This window comes from Pieris napi, chromosome 16 (genome assembly GCF_905475465.1).
Source record: "Pieris napi chromosome 16, ilPieNapi1.2, whole genome shotgun sequence".
Classification (NCBI taxonomy): Eukaryota; Metazoa; Arthropoda; class Insecta; order Lepidoptera; family Pieridae; genus Pieris; species Pieris napi.
Genome location: NC_062249.1, coordinates 12,067,128 through 12,086,838, shown reverse-complemented (window position 1 = coordinate 12,086,838; position 19,711 = coordinate 12,067,128). Strand labels below are relative to the sequence as shown.

The following is a 19,711-nucleotide window of genomic DNA, read 5'->3' as shown; positions in this document are numbered from 1 at the left end:
CGTATATTTCCCGTAAACAGAATACACCCAACGTAATTCCTCTTATTTCCCTCAATTACGGTCTTTTCAGTGAGGATTAGGGTTGCTCACTAAAAAAATGCCTCTCTTCTGATGTGGATTATTTGTGAAGTTAGAAATGGTTAACACATTAGACTGAATATTTATTGTCAATAAAGTTATTTTGCTCCAACTATCTATTAGTTTCAAAGTATATTATAAATATTTGTATGTCTCCTCTGTCTGGTGGTTAGCATGTTTGACTGCTGATCAAGAAGTTTTGGGTTCGAACCTCGAGTGCGGCCAAATACTTCATCTAGTCTACTATCGTCTGAAATTGCAACATCTGTTTATCCAGTTTTTTTTACTTTATAAAATTAGTGCGGAGTTTTGAGTTGAATTGGTAGCCCTCTTTGCGATCTCATGTCAAGTGTAGGTGTCTGTCGTTTGTATGTTTTATGTGGTCGGAAAGTAAATTACTGTTCATTTTCTTTGAGTGCGAGTGTGGGGTGATTTATTAGGTTACTGTGCAGGTAAAATGATAATGTGTTTGAAAAAGTTTTCATTCACATTTAACATTAAATATTCTATAACCATCCTCGATAATACAAGAATTGTTTATTATACATACATGTACATTTTGATGTATGTTAATGGTATAGTTTTAAATATGCCCACGGCTTAAGCAGTTCTTGCCTTAGTTTGACGATTTTACGTATTGTTTGTTACGAGTATAAGTGTAAAATGCTATTAAATTTAACAACTGAAATCTGAAGTTAGAAGAAGTTATTACTTCAAAATTATTTACTAATGTGCAAATATTACACATCAATCGGGTTATAAATATCTTAGCCTCACTAATTCACTAACATTTATCGGATATATACTGAACACCTGGGAACCCACAGCCCAGTCTATCAAAGGAAACCGCAGAGAGTGGCTTTCCCAAACATCTTCAGAGGACTAATTATTGTAATACTCAACGTGTCCTACGCCTGAGACATTTCTAGATTTGGTTTTATTAATACCACAGTATACCGTACACGTTATACAGAAACATTAATTAATTACTATTACATTAGGTAACGTAGGATAACTATGAAAAGCTTCATTTATTAGTCAATGTAAGGAACAACTTTTGTTTATAATTTATTCACACATTAATGAAAAAAACCTCAGTAGCGCCTTTAAAACCCGTCAACCTTTTAAAGATCTGAAGAAATTTCTATCTGTTTTGTGATAATTTATTTTCTTAATGGACAAGTAGGTAGTCAGCCTGTGCCTGACACTCGCAGTCGACTTTTTGGGTCTAAGGCACTCCTCACGATTATTTCCTTCACTACACAAGCGTGTGTCATATTCGCAGACAGAGAATCAAATCAATTGGTAGCTATGATTCGAACGATGAGAGAGTCCTACACTCAAGCCTCTAGGCAACTCTTTACTATTAAGTGCAATCAATTTACATTTTTATTATAAATCCTATTAAGATATGACTGTATACTGTATAGATATGACATTGTGGTTGTGTACCTCCTGCTCACTACGCCAGCTATTTTTGAGTGCTTGAATATCGCCTATTCTCGCCAAAACTATTATCCGTTCCATAGTTTTTAGAGGTACCTTAACTGAACGATCGATTCAACGCACTACTGACAATTTACAACTTGTAAAATGTCTATGATATTGCGTGGTGATGCCATTCTAATAAAACAAATACCGTTGTGTTCTCTTATTACATAATCTCTGGCATATAGTTAATCTTACTTTTTGTTTGGAATTGGAAATAATCGTTTAATTATATATAATTTCATTTGTTTTCGTAATTATTTTATTTTTATATATTTAAGAACCTAGAATTGTGATTCATGACTCTTAGGAATAGCTTTTGTCTTCATTGTTATAGGCAAACCGTGGCCTCGTTCATTTTTGTTATCTAAATCTACATTTCAACAATATTTTTTTGCGTAACATATATGGTACCTACTACTACCATATATGTTACGCAAAAAAATATTGTATATGTATGTAAATAACTTTAGAACAGAAATTACATTGTTTTACTTAGAAATATCTTATTACCAAAGTGTATTGGAGTTATCTATGTGTCTAAAGTATCGCGTGACGTCGCTCAATTCTCACGGTGGCATACTGTTTGCATTGAATTATCTTCGCTTAGTGAGCAAGTAAGTAATTCGAATTCACAAAGCTGGCTTAGTATGACATGGGAGGTATTCATTTTCGTCAAATCGTGGATTAAGAACGTTACAGGAACAAAGGTTTTCACTAATCCACAACTGCCTTAACACATTTAGGGTTGTCTACTAGTTTATTGTGAGTTATGCGATGCGAAACACTAATTAGATTAGCATTAAAGTACTGATTTTAATTATGTATGTTCAGCTTCAAAACAAAACCTAGGCACGAAAATATTTGTATCGAAGTTTCAAAGTCTAGCAATCGGTGTGTCGAGTATGTACTACTTTTCTATACAGCTGCAATAATCATGAATACTGTCCCTCTAATTTTATAATTAACTAAACTTAGTTAAATCTTTTTCATTCCGATGTAAGTCAATCAAGAGATATAAAATATAATATAGAAATAAAAATTGCCTCTTACTGTCATTTCAAATTATAATATAGATTTTATTGTATGATGTGGGTATTTAACTGATAAAAATGGACAACCCTACTATTCGCGTAAATGCCACAGATTCTCCAGGTTTTCTTCCAGGGGGAAATTCTTCCCTCCGGCGTGTCTACGAATACTCTGGGGGTAGGTGGGCTTAATTGGGAAATAATGCCGAAACGATTAATCACAATACCCCATGTTTAATTCGAGCCTGTTTCTACAAGAGAACACTTTGATGTTAATCTTAAAAACATTTAATTCCATCTACGCAGCTATTGAAAACGCTTTGTTATTCGTTGAGAGATTCACACAAATTTATCTTAAAAGAGAATAATACATGTTCAATATAATATTACGCTTTCCGTAAACTGTTGTTATTTATTTAACTATGTAGTTTCAGTATATCAGTATAGTGTCATATCTGGAATCTATATATATGGAAATTGTATTCATTTTCACAACGAACTCCCAAGCGATATTAGGGAATTATCACTAAATAAATTCAAAGCCCTCGTAAAACGTTAATTAATCAATAAAGCTTTTTATAAAATTGACGAATACTTTAATGATCCTAATCCTTGGGATTGATTTACTCCAGTTCAAACAATTTGTATGACTCAAAACTTAGCGATTTCTTCGATGACTTGCGAACTGGTAGTAAATGTAAATTTACAATTAATTTAACTTCTTTTTTGACGTTCATAAGTGTACTTGTTTACCTATGTGAATAAAGTTATTTTGAGTTTTGAGATTTTTGAGTTTATCAGTGTGTCATGTCATGAAATACAAGTAATTGATTCTTATATCTATTAAAATTATTTGATATATAATTCTCATATATTACTAGCATATAGTTATCGTTTAAAACTAAACTAGAAAGCGTGTTTACAATGCAAAGCCTGCTATATATTTCGTAAGACTACCTGCAAAACAACGTGTTTGTCGGGGTTTTACTGATTTCCAATGGGACCCGCGGCTGCAGTAGACCTGAAACTGTCTCGGTTCGTTTCACTTCACGTGCGATTGGCCTATTGTTGGAAACTCGGAGGTGACTTGAAGACGGGCAGGGGTCCGACCGCACAGGATTAATCGAAATGAAAAGTTTTATTTTATGGGAATCGTATTGTTTGGAATTTTTTAAATACAGTCGTATGTGTAGATTTGTTATCTTGGCAATTACTTTTGCGATCATAACGATGCAGATTGAAACCTAAACACAATTAAAAAGTAATTTTTATCGATTTAATTTCAGTTTCGAGATTGCGTGAGTATAGAATTCTTTAGGTTATATGATCCCTTACCTCTCTTACTCACAGTTTCACAGATCTCTCTCTTCAAAAAAAAACCTTTCTTTGTAGATTACATATTTTTAGCTTATAAGAATTCTGTTAGTAAGCCGGTGTTCGTCTGGTAAAGTGTATACAATCAGCGTTTATTGTTAATTTTGTCTCTTCCTAGAAATAGGCTTATATAATGCCCGTTGGCCAACATTTTTGAATAAATATATACCTTATTATTAGGTGTATATTAAATACAATTAAAATATACGTTATGAGTAATTAGTGTCGCTTGAAGAAGTAGATATAAAAATTATTGCGGGTTTTGACGTAAATTACATTACGTAATTTGACGTTTCGAGTGTGTTTGTTTGTATATATGTACCTGCCAACATAATATTGCAAATCAAATATAATTTTTTTATTCATAATTTTTACTAACTACTACTAGTAACTATGAACATTAATATAAAAATGGAAACGTCTAAATTTACAATTTCTACCAGTTCCAAAATTAAGGGCCTAGAGCGAGCGAGAAGAACTGGCAAGAAACTCTCCGCCGCTTTTAATTGCTAATTTTTCGGTTACAAGGAAATTGTGACATACATGATATATTGAAACAAATTTTAATAATAATAATATTTCAACAATTAACAGACTAAAGGATTTTGGAGGTAAATTAACAATAGCCCGATACACCTCATTTGTGTTATAATGTGTATACAAATCCTTGTTAGAACATAATTGGTAATAGGAAACCACGTCGGGTTACAATGACTACGTTATGAGGCAACGCCGCAAACCCTTTAATCCATAGCTCGCTTAATTCACTTGTCCCCTCATTTGAGAATTTGTCCACAACCCCCTAAACCTCATTGATGTCGTTTCAAACGAATATTGCAAATTCCTGTTTATTTATAAAGCAATTTTATTCGCCGGATTTGAATTGGGTTGTTATAGCTTTGTTTTCTATTTAGCTGTAAGATTGGTAAATTATGATGTAATTTTACTTGTAGTTACTTTTATATGCATTGTAGCAGTGTTGGCCAAGTGGATTCAAGTTTAATCCCCGGCTGTGACCCAATGGACTTTCTGTCTTTGTGCGCATTTAACATTCGCTCCTGCGGTGAAGGAAAATATTATGAGGAAACCGGCATGCCATAGATCCTAAAATTCAAAGGTGTTTGTCAGGCACAGGTGACCACCTACTTGCCTATTAGATAACATCACGAACAGATACAGAAATCTGAGGCCCAGTGGATTCAAGTTTAATCCCCGGCTGTGACCCAATGGACTTTCTGTCTTTGTGCGCATTTAACATTCGCTCCTGCGGTGAAGGAAAATATTATGAGGAAACCGGCATGCCATAGATCCTAAAATTCAAAGGTGTTTGTCAGGCACAGGTGACCACCTACTTGCCTATTAGATAACATCACGAACAGATACAGAAATCTGAGGCCCAGACCTCGATTGGTTTATGTTGTATCTAAAATACGAGTTACATGAATCTAGAATATTATTTAAGAAAAATCTAGCTTACCCTTTTAATATTCTGTTTCTGAAAATTATAAAAAAACAGGAATCTTTGAAGTAATATCGTGTTTCTAGTATTGAGTTAATCTAATATATGTGAACTAAAATATTGATAGAGGTAAGTTTGTTGTGAAAATCAGAAGAAAATGCTTGGTTAGTCAAGACGAATGTAACGTAAAAAATAAAATTCGTTGGAAGCGAAGGGAGGTCGGCTGGACGTGGTCTGCATACATAAAACGTTGTAAAAAATTCTCCTCTACCCCCATTGATTACATACCTATATCTATGTTGGAGCAGATGCCGTTTTTCATGATATTTACGCAATATTGTGGAAAATCCTCGACAATATATGAATTCGGTAAGATGATGTCTGAGATTTTATCTATCTATCTATATCCTAGTATAGATATTTCTGCGTCGCTTTCATTGATATTTATCTAGAAGGGTTACAGTGCCCAACGCGGGCCAATATTTTAGTTACATACATGCCCGTCTTCTCAATACGTTTGCCTTCACCGTAAGCGCACTTAGAATGAGTCTTGGTACCGTGCATTCTTTAATGAAACTTATACATATTGTACTTATACATATGTATCTTATTTCGGCCATACAATGCGCAGAGGCGATGAGAACTTGGAGAAACTGATCGTGGTTGGTAACACAGAAGGCAAAAGATCACGTGGCCGTTCACCAACCAAGTCAAAAGACTCGACGTCCTCAAAACTGTACATTGTCATAAGAGAGGCGCTTGACAGAAACTGGTGGAAACAGATAGTCCGTTGCAGATGCTTCGTTGCTGACCACGACGCTCAGACATGAGCTGCCGATTAAAGAGAGATACATATTAAATGCTGCCGTTCTTGAAGTACCAATACCAAGACATTATTTGCCCGTAAACACACACAAATGAAGCTAAATTAAAACTTATATTCTAAGTAAAAATGCACAGAGACATAAATTAGCAGCATTCTCGTCATATGGGCCCAAAACTTTGGCTCGCGTTGTTCAAGTAACTGTGTCACGTGCCTTGGAATAAATTGTTCCGAACTTAATTAAAGAGTTCTATACACCCTCCGGTATTTTATTCGCCACAAATATTCGGTATGGTATGTTAACAAGGTTCTGTTCTTAAATTTAATGTCGACAATAAAATGAAACGATATCCATGAAATTAAACAGTAGGGAAGCGTAAATTTTTAAATGTTGTTTTATTATTTCTTTTTGGCATTTTCTGTTACCATATTTAACCCGCAGGCTCTGGGTTTGAATGCTAGTGAAAGAATTATATATATATATATAGATTTATTTTTATTTATGAGATTTATTTGCTAACCTAGTAATAGATTATCACGGCTTTAACGAATTTAATGTAGTGAGTTTATATTCTTAAATACATACAAAAAAACTTTAAAGCGTAATTTTTATATAACTATTTTCTTTAACAGGATGTTCAGCTCAGAACCTGAGGATATACCCGATGCAGAAGCAGCAAACGGTGGCTGTTGGGAAGTCTGTGGTGCTAACGTGCCAGGCTGATGCGTCGGACCCCGCCCTAGTGTCACAACCGCACTGGAGGGATCCTAAAGGCCAAATTATTAATGAGGCTGCGTAAGTATATCAAGAAAGACTAACTTCCAACTAGAAATTCTACTAATAAATAAAAAATAAAATTACATTAAAATCCAAATTCCCAAATTCTTCCACTCGGCCCTCATCTTCGCCACAATTTTCCCTGCTATCCCGTTTATTCCATCTTCCCAGGTTTCTGGTGGGCGTAATCCCTTCTCGTATTTGTCTTCAATTCACAAATATTTATAGACATGAGACGTAAATACCTACCTCTTTCTTCCAGTTCTTTGATTGCCTCTGGATAACGTCCAATTTTCCATTATATAAATAATTACAGTCAAGTAATTTCCGTTGTAGGATTGTGAATAGGCGCTATTTTAAACTTAATTTTAAATATCCTCTTAAATTTATGCCGCACAATCGTAATAGAGGCTTTTAAGGCAGTGTTTGGGTTCAATCGGAAACAAGTTCGAGCCACCTAGAAACCCACGCGCCATCTCTCGTGTGACAGAGGAATGGAGGTTTACGATTTACACTATACATTTGTACAGGTCTGGCACGCGACCCGAAATCTACACCGAGCCAATGCCCGCGAAACAACTTCAGCTATTATACATATCGTCAATCACGCCGGCGATGGCAGGCAATTACACTTGTGAAGCAACCTTCACCAACATGCCGCTTAGTGCTAGCGTTGTTCTGGACACTTTTGGTATGCAAATTCATTTAATTGCTTTTACACTTAATATAAATTAAGCCAGCTTTTGTTTTAAAGCTTAGTCTAATTAATATTTTCAGTCTATAAATACGCGCAATGTAGATAAGTTGTCTATAGTTTTTTGTTTTCGTTTTTAATCTGCGTTTGTTTGGTCAACTTTATCGTTTTTACGAAAGACATAAATGAACTTAATTAAAGGAAATGTCTATGAAACACTAGGCAGTATGGTCGAAAGACTATAGCCTGCGCCATGAGCGAAAAGAAAAAAATGAAGTTTATCGTGTTGGAAGGCGTTGAAGCCTGAAAATGAAACCCGCTGAAATGTCTGCTCCATACTCATTTAATACAAAACAACACTTTCTGCTTTTATTTAAAAACTTTTTATTTTAGTGGCAATTACATGGACAAATGCGAATGAAAATCAGTATGCGACGAAAGGAAAAGACTTTAAAGTAATGTGCGAAGTGACTGCCGAGCCCGCACCTTCAGTGGATTGGTTTAAGGAAGGCACTCCCGTATGTATTATTTCTAATAATATTTTATTGAATGTAAGTAGGTTTGCATTATTATTATTAGTATTATGACCTATTTCAAATAGCAGCTCACTAGAGCATACACTCAAACACAACTTTCTTGTTATTCCAAATTCAAATTGTCAATCTACTGTATGTTAAATATTCACACATAGACAATGATCCTTTGAAGGATTTAGTAGGCTTACGCAGGTCAAACATGTGGAAGCCTCAGGACTAGTAATCCAATTTGAACGTTACGGGATGCCATACATGTTATAAATGAATAACAATGGTGACTGTTTAATCATTTTTCTTACGTGAAATTGAACATAATTAGTTTTTTTAATTTTATGTGTGTTTTTAAATATCTAATATGTGTTGTTAAATATCTCTTATATACCTATTGTAGAATTTATTCCGAAACTAAAGGTAGGTTAACTTATTAATTTAAATATTTCAGTTTGCCAACATAATATATCTTTTGTTGTATTTTATTTCTAAACAGGTACACTTAAAATTGAACAAGTATTAATATAGTTGAATGTATTGTTTTAGATTTTGACTGGTGATCGATACGTCATTGATGTCAACGGTCTATTAATTAAAAGTATTGAGGAAAGCGATGACGGAACATATACATGCAGGGCTGTTGTCATTCAAACTGGAGAACTAGCTGAAAGGAATATTAAACTCGAGGTATGGATTAAATGTGTAAAATTACATACCATTGGCACTACAACCCTTTTTAATCTTGGCATCGGATTTCTGCATCTGTTTTATGAATCACTGTATTTAGGAATTATTTTTTTTAGGAAAATAGGTGTTTTGTGTGTTGAACTTTTGGTTACCATAGTGTTTATCTCAACCGTAAGAGCAAGTGTCATAAGGGTACATATAATAAATAATGCATTTGGATAAAGCCGAGTTTCGAACACGTACACTTGCCTTTAAAACGCAAGTCTAAACACTAGACTGACACTTGCCATAGTGTTGATACTGATAATTAGTAGTGTTTTTAATTCCATATTATGGTCTTTATCGCTAGGCTTTATAATACATCAATAAAAGACACATGCGTAACCTAAACACGTACAATTTTATGACATTGAAACGTATTTTAAATAAAATTAACTTTAAACACATTTTCTAGGTATACACAGCTCCAGAAATGGAAGAAAGAGAAACAAGAGTGGTCATTAAAGAAGGAGAGTCTGCGTCAATCACCTGCAAAGCAAGAGGAAAGCCACCACCAACGTATTCTTGGATCAAAGCTTCAACACGAGAGGTAAAACGATTTTTTACAATCTTGTGAGAGTTCTATAATAATTTCTATAGTTAAATCAAAAAGGCAATTATGTAGCTATAGATTTTAAACAGGTCTTGCCTGGTTTATCTGTATGTTAATGACTAAGCATGAATTATTGTAATTTATTTGGAATTTTACATTTGGTTTAATTGATAAAAATGCACAGTAAAATAATGTTAAGATGCTGTATTGCAGGCAGCGAATGATAAATAGATAAATATAATGTAAGTTTGGAAAAAATAAAAACTATTTTTTTCCAGAATTTGGGAACTGCCTCTCGGTTCAGCGTGAACGAAATTAAAGGTCTACTTACATTTGATCGCGTAGAGGCTGGTGACTACGGCAAATATATTTGCAGTGCTGTCAATCAGGCGGGTCATAACGAGACGGAAATCGAAGTAGAGGTTTTAGTTCCACCAAAAATATTTGAACTATATAACACAACGGCTGCCGAGAAAACCGAGGGCAGATTAGAATGTAAAGCCTCAGGTAGACCTGCACCAAGGATTAGCTTTAGGAAATTGAGCAGCTCTGAGCGGCTTCTAAACGGTCCTAATGATGATGGAAGGTTATTATTATTTATTTTCTAGTTTGTTCCCTATTTTTAACTTTGAAATCTCGATGTTGTAGAGACCCTAAAATTTGTAGTCTCTGTATATTATTCAAATTATGTTCATTGATAATAATTGACATAAAGTTTACTATAGAGGTTGTATGCTGTATGAGCTGTAGCTAATAATAGTGATAACAATAACATTAAACTATACAAAATCAATACTAGAATACAAAATAAAACACATAGGAAAAAATCGTTAATTTCAGTGTGAGTTGGAGGGAACTATTATTTTCTCTTGGTATCAAATATTTTGTTTGACAGTTTTACCAACGCTCTTACAGACATAAATCATAGTTAATTTAATTATAGTTGAGCATGCAGCTGTCCTTTTGGAGTAACTATCGGTATTATTATCAATGATCCTGATACTTATATTTATATCGGTCTATTTTGTTTTTAGGATCATAATTGAAACCAGTAATCGCCAAACGGGTGACCAGATGCAGTCAAGTGCGGTGATTACTATTACGTCTTTGAATAGAACGGACGATGGCTTATATGAATGCGTCGCTGAAAACGAAGGTAAAAAAGATATTGACATCACGAAACTTTTTTATTTCAATCAAGATGGTGTCATTAAAATGTTTTCCTAATACTTTTATTTTCTGATCTCTATACTGGTCTAATAAGTAGATATATTTTTGTCTGTGGATGGATATATGGTATTTATAGGCATAACATTATTTTGTATTGTTGTATGACTGTTGTAATTTTAGTTGTACTGAAATAATGGATTGTCAGAGACTTTGAGGTATATGTATAGCATTTTCAGGTGGTGAAGCAAGAAAGAACGGACATTTAACTGTTCAATTTAAGCCAACATTTGAACATATGACGAATGTACCGATATGGAGTTGGAATTCACAACCTGTGAACATCAGTTGCATCGCCGAAAGTATTCCCAACGCAACTATTAAATGGAAGTAAGTTTTCAACGTTTTAATTTTTGCTTTCTTAGAACTTTTCCTTTTAGCCAGGTGCACGTAGGTGGTTAGTTAACTCATATTAGGCGTAACTTTGAAGAAATTATTTGAAAATGTATAGCTATAAGCTATGTACAATCATTTATTAAGTGTCAGTCATTGATATACAAAAAACCCAAGATGCACACTCAACGTCAAAAAAACGTCCTCAAAAAATGAGCGCAACATTCTAAATTGTGCGCTCATTTCAAATAGTCTCGCGTCTAATAAGTGGAGTCGATGTTATTTATTTGTTTTTTTTTATAAATAAATTTATGTACTTTTGAACTTTTTTGTGTGTAGTTTTTGACAAATATATTTACGCTATATAAAGTGTAGGTCAGGAGGTAGCCAATTTAACATTTTTTTTTAATTTAATGAAAAAACTTTTTAACCGGATTAAAGTTATGTATTATTAAAAATTTACAACTATTTAACATCCAACACCTTTTGTCTTCAGTCACCGTGACCACGCACGCTGTAAAGCACCCGAAAGTCGGATAAATTTAAAATTATGTAAATAAAAAAGTCATGTTCGACTCCACTCAATATCTTGTCCTACCGACCACGGTCGGTCGTAAAATTTTATTGCTTTAAATACGTATACACTGCGTTGTAATAACAACTTTAAGCAATTCGCGTAAGGTTGATTTTGCAATAATGTATGCTTGTAACATATACTGTTATAGAAAGGGACAGAAATAGTGTTTCGGGACACTTTCGAGCGTTACTTTTATTCGAGACTGTGCATCTTGGGTTTTTTGTATATCAATGGTGTCAGTAGTAAATGTATAGAATATGTAGTGTATGTAATAGCAAGCTGAACTCGATAACTAATTATATGAGAGGATGATACCTAAGAACCAAAAACCTAAAAAACAAAACAGATTGCAAAAAGATTGAATACAAATTTGGAAAGTTTAATAAAAAATAATGTATCAAGCTTTTAGTATTTACTTTAGTTATTTGTATAAAATTACTTTCTAGTTGATATAACAAAAGATGTTAAATTTGACATAATATTTCTAGGTTCCACGATGTCGATCTAATCGAGTCTCCACAAGTGAGAATATACGGATCGGGACCCATTAGCTACGTGACAGTCACGCCCACCGATAGAAGTCTTTACGGCGTTTACAAATGTATAGCGACCAACACATTGGGAGAGGCCGAACATATCAACCAATTAAGAGAAGCTTTCCCTCCAGGCACTGTTACTCAAGTAAGATTTTGTTCATGTAATTGTCTGCAATTATAAAGCAATCAAAAATTATTTTATTAGGGTTTTCATATATAGCATTTAAATAATTTGAGTTTAAAAGGTACTTTTTACATCATAATTATTTGATTTTTCTTTGAGAGTATTTCGTATTAAGAGGCTAATTCACCAATTAAGGAGGATTTGAATTGAAGAGCTTTCCCCGTAGTGACTGATGGCTTTGAAATTGATAATATTTGTCTTAAGAATTATAAAGATGAAAAATATTATAATGATTGAAAAAGATATAAAAATATTGTGAAAACGAAAGGTTCATTAAATTAATACATTAAATCGTTTATTAAAACCTTAATAAAAATTATAAATTATTACAGGCTAAACAAGAGACTATCACAGCCACTTCCGTATCATTCAGCATAGTTGGGCCACCCGAAGAGATGGGCCCTCCGATCCTCGCATACACAACTCAATACAAGGAAAACGGCAACTACGATTGGAATTTAGCTATGAATAGAACGTGGTCTGCTAACTCCCCTTACATCGTTGAGAACTTGAGACCTATGTACTCCTATGACTTTAGATTTGCGGCAGTAAATCGAGTTGGCGTTGGAAGTTGGGGCGCTCCAATCACTGTTATTATGCCTAGGAGGTTTGTGTTGTACGGAGAATAAATTGATCCTTGAATGCAAATTCATATTTCATCACTATGTAATCATTACAGGTCTCCTCCAGAACAACCTAAGTGGAGAGAAGCAGTGAGTTCTGAATCGCTGATTCATGGAAAGTTTGCCGATAGATACGAATTGCAATGGAAAGTGCCGGCTCACAACGGTGAACCGATCGATATGTATGAAATAAGCTATTGTCCAGTAAGTGTGCTATACTATATACTTTTTAGTGATTAACTATAACATCTTACTTTGTGTGTTTAGGAAAATACACTGTAATTTATTATTATATTTATCATAAAAAAATATCAAAATCGGGCGTCAAATTAATTTACTTTTTAGGTCATGAAAGTTAGCGGCGAATGGCGCATATCAGGAGAATCGGATTGTTTGACGGAAGAGCTAAAGTCATACGAAGCTATTAACTACGAAGTCCGAGGTCTTCAGCCAGACACTAGATACAGAATGCACGTCAGAGCTCACAATATACTGGGCTACTCCTTGCCAGCCCAGCTCTACGTACAGACGGCCCTCGGTGAGTACCAAGATAACGAAATCCCCCATCGAGCTGGTTTCTACGATGTTTATACCGCACCCGATCCGAACACTTCTGCGGCGTCCACCTTCACCTGTTACGTTTCAGTTTTATTTGTCACTCTAGTTAGTGTTTTGTGAGATGTGAACATTTTCATTTTCGCTTTCATCTAGTAGATAGTTTTACTCCTGTAATTCTGGCTATGTTTATTGAGTACAATGTTGGAATAAGTTTGAATAAGTATTGTTATTTCTGATTCATTTTTGTATATTTTAGTTTTAAGTTTTATTCTATAACAATTGTTTGACATCTTCATCTTGCCTTAGCTTACCTGAATGCAATATTTGTGACAGTGATTAAGGAATCATGTTTTAATTTCTTATAATTTTAACTATCATTTATATTATTGTAAAACGTAAATACTTTTGAGCTTGTGTTAATTTCCTCTAACGCACCATACGCATGGGGTTCAACTAAAACGTTTTATTTGAATTTAACCATCCCATATCCATTGTGTTTATTTGAAACGAAGTAGATATTTCTGTATTGGTAAGTTTCATTTTTATATTTAGAATATTATTTCAACGAATTGTTTTCAATTAGTTTTTGGTCCTCGCTGTTCAAATGTATTTATCGTATTAATATTTTTTAGGTAATCCCAATGGAAGTCCACGCAATTTCCAATGGGCTCACAGTATAATGGATACTCTTTTTGCAATATTAGTAATAAATCTGTATTGAGAGATTTTAAACTAGTGAAAATTTAAATGAGTCCAAAGATGACTGTTATTTAGATTTTTGTGATAAATTGATTTATTAAGTGTAAAATAGCTTTATAGATCTACTGTCTAATGTTTTGAACAAATCGTCATTAAATGATACGATATGTGTTTACTAAACCGTATGCTTTAACAACTATTGGATGTGTTTCTTTTGATATATTAAATGAATTATACTAAAGTTATCGAAGGGATAATTATTCTAAATTTGTGTAGAGTAGATAGTTAATGGATAATAAATTATGCACTGCCGATTGCTATCAGTATTTACGTTTCTAAAATTGATACCTACTTAAAATTTTGCATGTTGTAGGGTAAGTAATAATGTACGAATTTTCGATGACTATTGTATTCCTTTTAATAAGTCTTAGATAATCTGAATAAGTATTCGTCCATCTCAATTATGTGTGAAAATAAACAGCGGCTTAGATAGGTTGAATTCAGCGGTGAAGGACATGGTTATGATGCAAACTGGAAATGACCAATGTGCAAAGAATAAATGTTTCCAAAATAAATGTTATACATATTTTTATTTTAAATGAAAATGAATGAAATGATGAAGTAATGAATCCATTAATTCGTTCATTTTTGTTGCGTTTGCGACATCCCAAAGCGAATAAAATTCCCAGCTAAAAGCTGTCAAGATGCTCAAGATAAAATTACCCCTTGAATATTGTTCGATTGCAAAGTGTGTTTGTGGCCCTGACTGATGAATGGGTAAATATATTTTGTATTCATATTAATATAGTTAATATTTGCTATACAATTTATTTTGGAATGTACTAATTATCCTTCATATGTGTATTGCATGAACATGCTATTAAATTCACTTTCTTGATATCTCTCCGAAACGGCATAGCATGTACCTTCCTAACCAGCATAAAAGGTATCTTCTCTAGGATTATAATTATATATAGAAATTTATTTGATTAGTCTCTCACTAGATTAGTCGTTTAGATTGTGTTAATTTAGAGTTTATTTTAGTATTTTATATCAGATCAGATTATACAGGTTAGCATGAGTGAAATAATTGAAATTATTTATGTGGTTTTTAGGTATTCGGAATTTAACTGATCGATCTTAGAGTTCTTTTTGTTGTTTGATATTTGTAGTTTGTAACTTTTGGTGTTAATGTTGATAATTAAACTACAAATATTGAATTCTAGTATAAGTATTTATCTAGTTTAATCCAATTTAACTTATTGTGGTGATGGAATAGAAAAGTGTATTTATTTTATGAATTAAGTAGTAAGATTCGCTTATAGACTCGACAAATTTGTCATGGGGTTTGAAACTTTATTTTGCGTCAAGTTCTATGGAATGTTTGCATCTTGACAACTTTTCTTTCTCGTTGTTTAATTAGGGCTCTATTTTATGCATCATTATCTTCTGCTGTCATCATCAGTTAGGTTAATTCAAACCCCATTTCATCACACGGAGAGCTTTCTCTTTCAAAAATTATAGACTTTGTTTGTCAATTCGGTGATTGGGTGCACGTTGTCTACTTCGAAAGCACTCTGTTAAGACTTGACTGTAACCAATGATTTTTTAAAATCACATTTGTTACAGTCATTTTAATATCACATAACATCATCAGCTTACTTGATATGATGCATAAAACTAACAATTGAGCACAGTAAAGTCTTTGGTTTTGATAAATTTAATTGTTTCAAAAGTTTATAATAGACTTTGCTGTCTCTGTTCCCTTCCTGTGCGATAGTTGGTCTAAAATGATTATATTTTAACAGGTGTTGAACGGTCAGGATTTGCACCACCTCAACTGCTTTCAAGTGGAGCCATAGTAGGGATAGCGCTGGCCGGTGTCCTGATCTGCCTTCTCATAGTGGATCTCCTCCTCTTCTGCTTCCGAAGGCAAGGTGTCATTGCAACGATCTGTGGTAAACGCGTTAAGACACACAAGGATGACGAAACAAAATTAGGAAGGTAATACATTTTTAATGTTTAAAATTTCATTAATTTGATCATTTTATCAGTATCATCGACATTCCTTTTTTATTACCCTTTCTCCTTCCTAGAACTGTTTTATTATTTGTCTTTCGCCCTGGTTCCCCTCTTCATAAGTGTTAGTGTCGATGAGAGATGTTTCTGCCCGCTAGTCTGTACGGTTGGCGCTTCCCGCTCCCTTATTGCAGCACGAAGCCGCGAGCCCCGCCCTCCCCCGCGCCGCTGCCGCCTCCGGTCAAGCTCGTGCCGACACCAACGTAAGGCGCTCACAATTGCATGCTTTCTCTGTGCGATTGCTACACGGATGACACAAGTCTTGATTAATCTATTTTATGGGGCATTGTACAGTTTCAGCGCCAGCTTAGCGTTTTGCATTTGTAATTTAAACCATTAGTCGCAAGTGTAAATTTTTGCTAGTTTGGTAGACGTAGATGTTATTACAAAATCGTTGAACTAGATAATAACTTTTTAAAGTAATCTCTAGTTGGAGTTTGCTTGGAACATCTCTTACGACAATGTTTGTGTTTTTTGCTTTTGATTTCTCATAGTTTATTTTGACGATGTTGTTTATCTCGCCATTTCATTGACAGTCAATTCACATTCCTAATTTTCTGATTATCAATGAAAATACTATATACAAATAATATGAATCGTTGATTTTAATAAATTATATTTTCATGTCCTTCACGCTGCTATTTGGTCACTCGTAGTTATATTCCAACGACACCAGTGTAAGATATATCCTATTTTGTATTAACTACAGCACTTTTGTTGGCATTTGTTTTGCAAAGCTAACTTGCGTATAAATATGCTTATTTGTTACGTTAACATTAATTTTCAGATGTAGTCGTGTGGTTTGCGTTTCTTAAGCTTTTGTACAGGATTGTATAGTAATATAGTGTACATTTGCTTGTTTAGTTCTGGTACTCGCCGTAATTAGAAATATTGTACATAGACTAATATTAACACTAAAATACAAATGCACTTAGATTATTTTCATTCTTAGGGATGAAAAGGAGCCGCTGAAGGAGACAGGCGATGATGCTATCAAAAGGAATTCTTCGGTAGAGTTTGACGGCCGCAGAGTTTACGCTACCAGTGGAGGACCTATTATTGGGAAAAACTCGGCGGTTTAAAAAGAAAATTACTATTCGTCAATGGGTAGCTATTTTGTTGTACTAAATCAAATATTTCCAGCGCTTAGAGCGTAAAACTTGCCTGAAATTGAACACAATTTTGTACTTTACACAATTGCACTGTGAGTTCGTATCTTTCTTAACTTAAGCTTATTATACTACTTACGTATTCGTGCGTTTTGACAAGACGCAATACAATATTAATATATTTGAGATGCGTTAAAGATAAAATTTGTTTTTGATATTGGTACAACATTATGGTTTGGATATGCACTTATTGTTAGCGAGATGCTTGTGTATTTGTGATGAGCGCGACCAGTATTTATAACTGCCAAAAGACGAATTATTGTATTTGTCGTGAAAGCTTTTTGATTATGTTACAACTATGAGATTAGGCACTGACATATGATCATCCTAGGAGGATATTTTTCTACTTTTAATACTCTAACACGTAATAAACAGATTTAGACACGATTTTATATAATTATTTTGTACTTATTAAATCGCTTCAAAGGTACAAAATGAGCCTTTTAGGGTATTGTACCTACATAAGGTTATTATAAGATCGGTTCATATGTAAATAATTATAAGTCTTAGAACGTAAGTTTTTTTTAAATGTTTGGCTATGCTGAAATATGTAATCTTTATACCAGTGATCTTTTATAATTTATTTAATCCCTAGAGGGTTAATCACAATATATATTTATAAGTCATGCATTTAATGTACTTTAAGATGTGTAAATATTTAGTAATAGTGTTATGTAAATATTATGTATACACACACCGTTAAATCTTTAATTTTTCAATAGGATCGTCTCCCAATTATCTTAGATATAGAAATGGGTATTAATTGTCTTAAACATGTTTTGTTAAGTAAGTATTTTTAATGTCACTTTTCATTCTTCATATAAATAGGACGAATTAATTTTAAACTCACCATAATGTTAATAAAATCTTAGTTATAAAATTGCTCTCTTTTACATAAATCAGTAGACTTAAAAGTATTATTCTAAGTTTTAGTATCTGGCGCGCTTTAGCTGTGGTAATCATTTCTGAAGTAACGCGAAAAGCAAGTTCAATGACACTTGGTAACAGAAGTATATAATCACATATATAAGTGGCGTAAAGTATTTTTTCAATTTTGGTATTTAATCATTTTGACATTGAAGGATTTTTACAAGAAATCAATTCTTACTATATTCCATATGCCCTGTTTAAACCTCTTGGCTTTTCGCCAAATTTATTGGTTAGTTATTATTTTTAAAAAGGTTGCTATTGTCTTGTATCTCTTCAGTCGGTAGCTCATGTCTGAGCGTCGTGGTCAGCAAGGAAACATCTGGAGCAGAAAATCTGTTTCTGTCCAGCGCCTCTCTTATAATAGTATATAGTTTTGAGGACGATGAGTCTTTTACTTGATAAGTCCATCTGGTTGGCAAACGGCCACGTTTTCTGCCTTCTGTTTTACCAACCACGATCAGTTTCTCTAAGTTCTCATCGTATACACGCATTGTCTTGTACACTTGAAAGGAAATATAACTCTGCCTTTTGCGGTCTTTATTAGGTACTCAAATAATGATTGCTGGTTCATACATTACTTAGTCACTATAAGTTATTTTTATAACAATACTATGTATTGTCAGCTCTTAGAATATACGAATATATTTATAACAGCAGGCGCCGTTGCAATTTTACTTCAAAATGTAGTATAGTCTTATTATAGATTATGAAATATCACGTAATTTGTCTGCATTGGTCAACGTTGATCAGGTTATCGCTATCTGTGGTAAGATCGCGTCACATTATCTATGCACCCGTCCTAAACGATAAACTCGCGGTAAGGTGCCGAGATAAAGTGATCGAGGTGTAGGTATCTAACATATTACAAAAATATGGAGCTTTTAAAATTTAAATGTGTTGTCTTCAGAAACGTCAAACAAATGGAAGGGCTACTAAAATCGGCACTTCGATTGCTAAGCGTAGTCGTGATATTTAGTAGTTCTTATATTTGAGTGGCCTTATGTTGGGCTTATCAAGGGCTTCATAGTAACTAAGATTTGTGTAAGCGGCTTTTTGTAAGACGTTATACGTGAAGCATTTTTATAAAATAAATGTATTTCAAACTGATTTCTGCTTTTATTTAGATGGAAATTTATAGAGTCAAGTCTCACACTGCACCCAAATAATGGGCTATGAGCGCTCTATAATTTAAATAGTTACACTACTATAGTTAACACCACAGTTTTAACTCTAAGCATACAGTGAGCCCACCATCACGGGCTACG

The 19,711-nt window shown here is 33.7% G+C and overlaps 1 protein-coding gene across 5 annotated transcripts in view; it reads left to right on the top strand.

The window, feature by feature from the left end:
- Positions 1-18,616, top strand: part of LOC125057051 (fasciclin-2-like) — a 90,934-nt gene extending 72,318 nt beyond the window's left edge. Inside the window, exons 2-16 of one of the 5 annotated variants that reach the window (XM_047660489.1) lie at positions 6,887-7,049; positions 7,562-7,722; positions 8,119-8,243; positions 8,799-8,939; positions 9,394-9,528; positions 9,810-10,117; positions 10,566-10,687; positions 10,938-11,088; positions 12,157-12,349; positions 12,721-12,995; positions 13,068-13,215; positions 13,357-13,549; positions 16,077-16,272; positions 17,004-17,024; positions 17,300-18,616. In XM_047660489.1, coding sequence (XP_047516445.1) covers positions 6,887-7,049; positions 7,562-7,722; positions 8,119-8,243; positions 8,799-8,939; positions 9,394-9,528; positions 9,810-10,117; positions 10,566-10,687; positions 10,938-11,088; positions 12,157-12,349; positions 12,721-12,995; positions 13,068-13,215; positions 13,357-13,549; positions 16,077-16,272; positions 17,004-17,024; positions 17,300-17,429 — 2,462 coding nt within the window. In that variant the 3' untranslated portion in view covers positions 17,430-18,616. Of the gene's footprint in view, positions 1-6,886; positions 7,050-7,561; positions 7,723-8,118; positions 8,244-8,798; positions 8,940-9,393; positions 9,529-9,809; positions 10,118-10,565; positions 10,688-10,937; positions 11,089-12,156; positions 12,350-12,720; positions 12,996-13,067; positions 13,216-13,356; positions 13,550-14,201; positions 14,849-16,076; positions 16,273-16,445; positions 16,551-17,003; positions 17,025-17,299 lie in introns of those variants that run through there. The other 4 variants (XM_047660487.1, XM_047660486.1, XM_047660490.1 and 1 more) reach the window with 4 other exon arrangements.
- Positions 18,617-19,711: the final 1,095 nt, after the last annotated feature.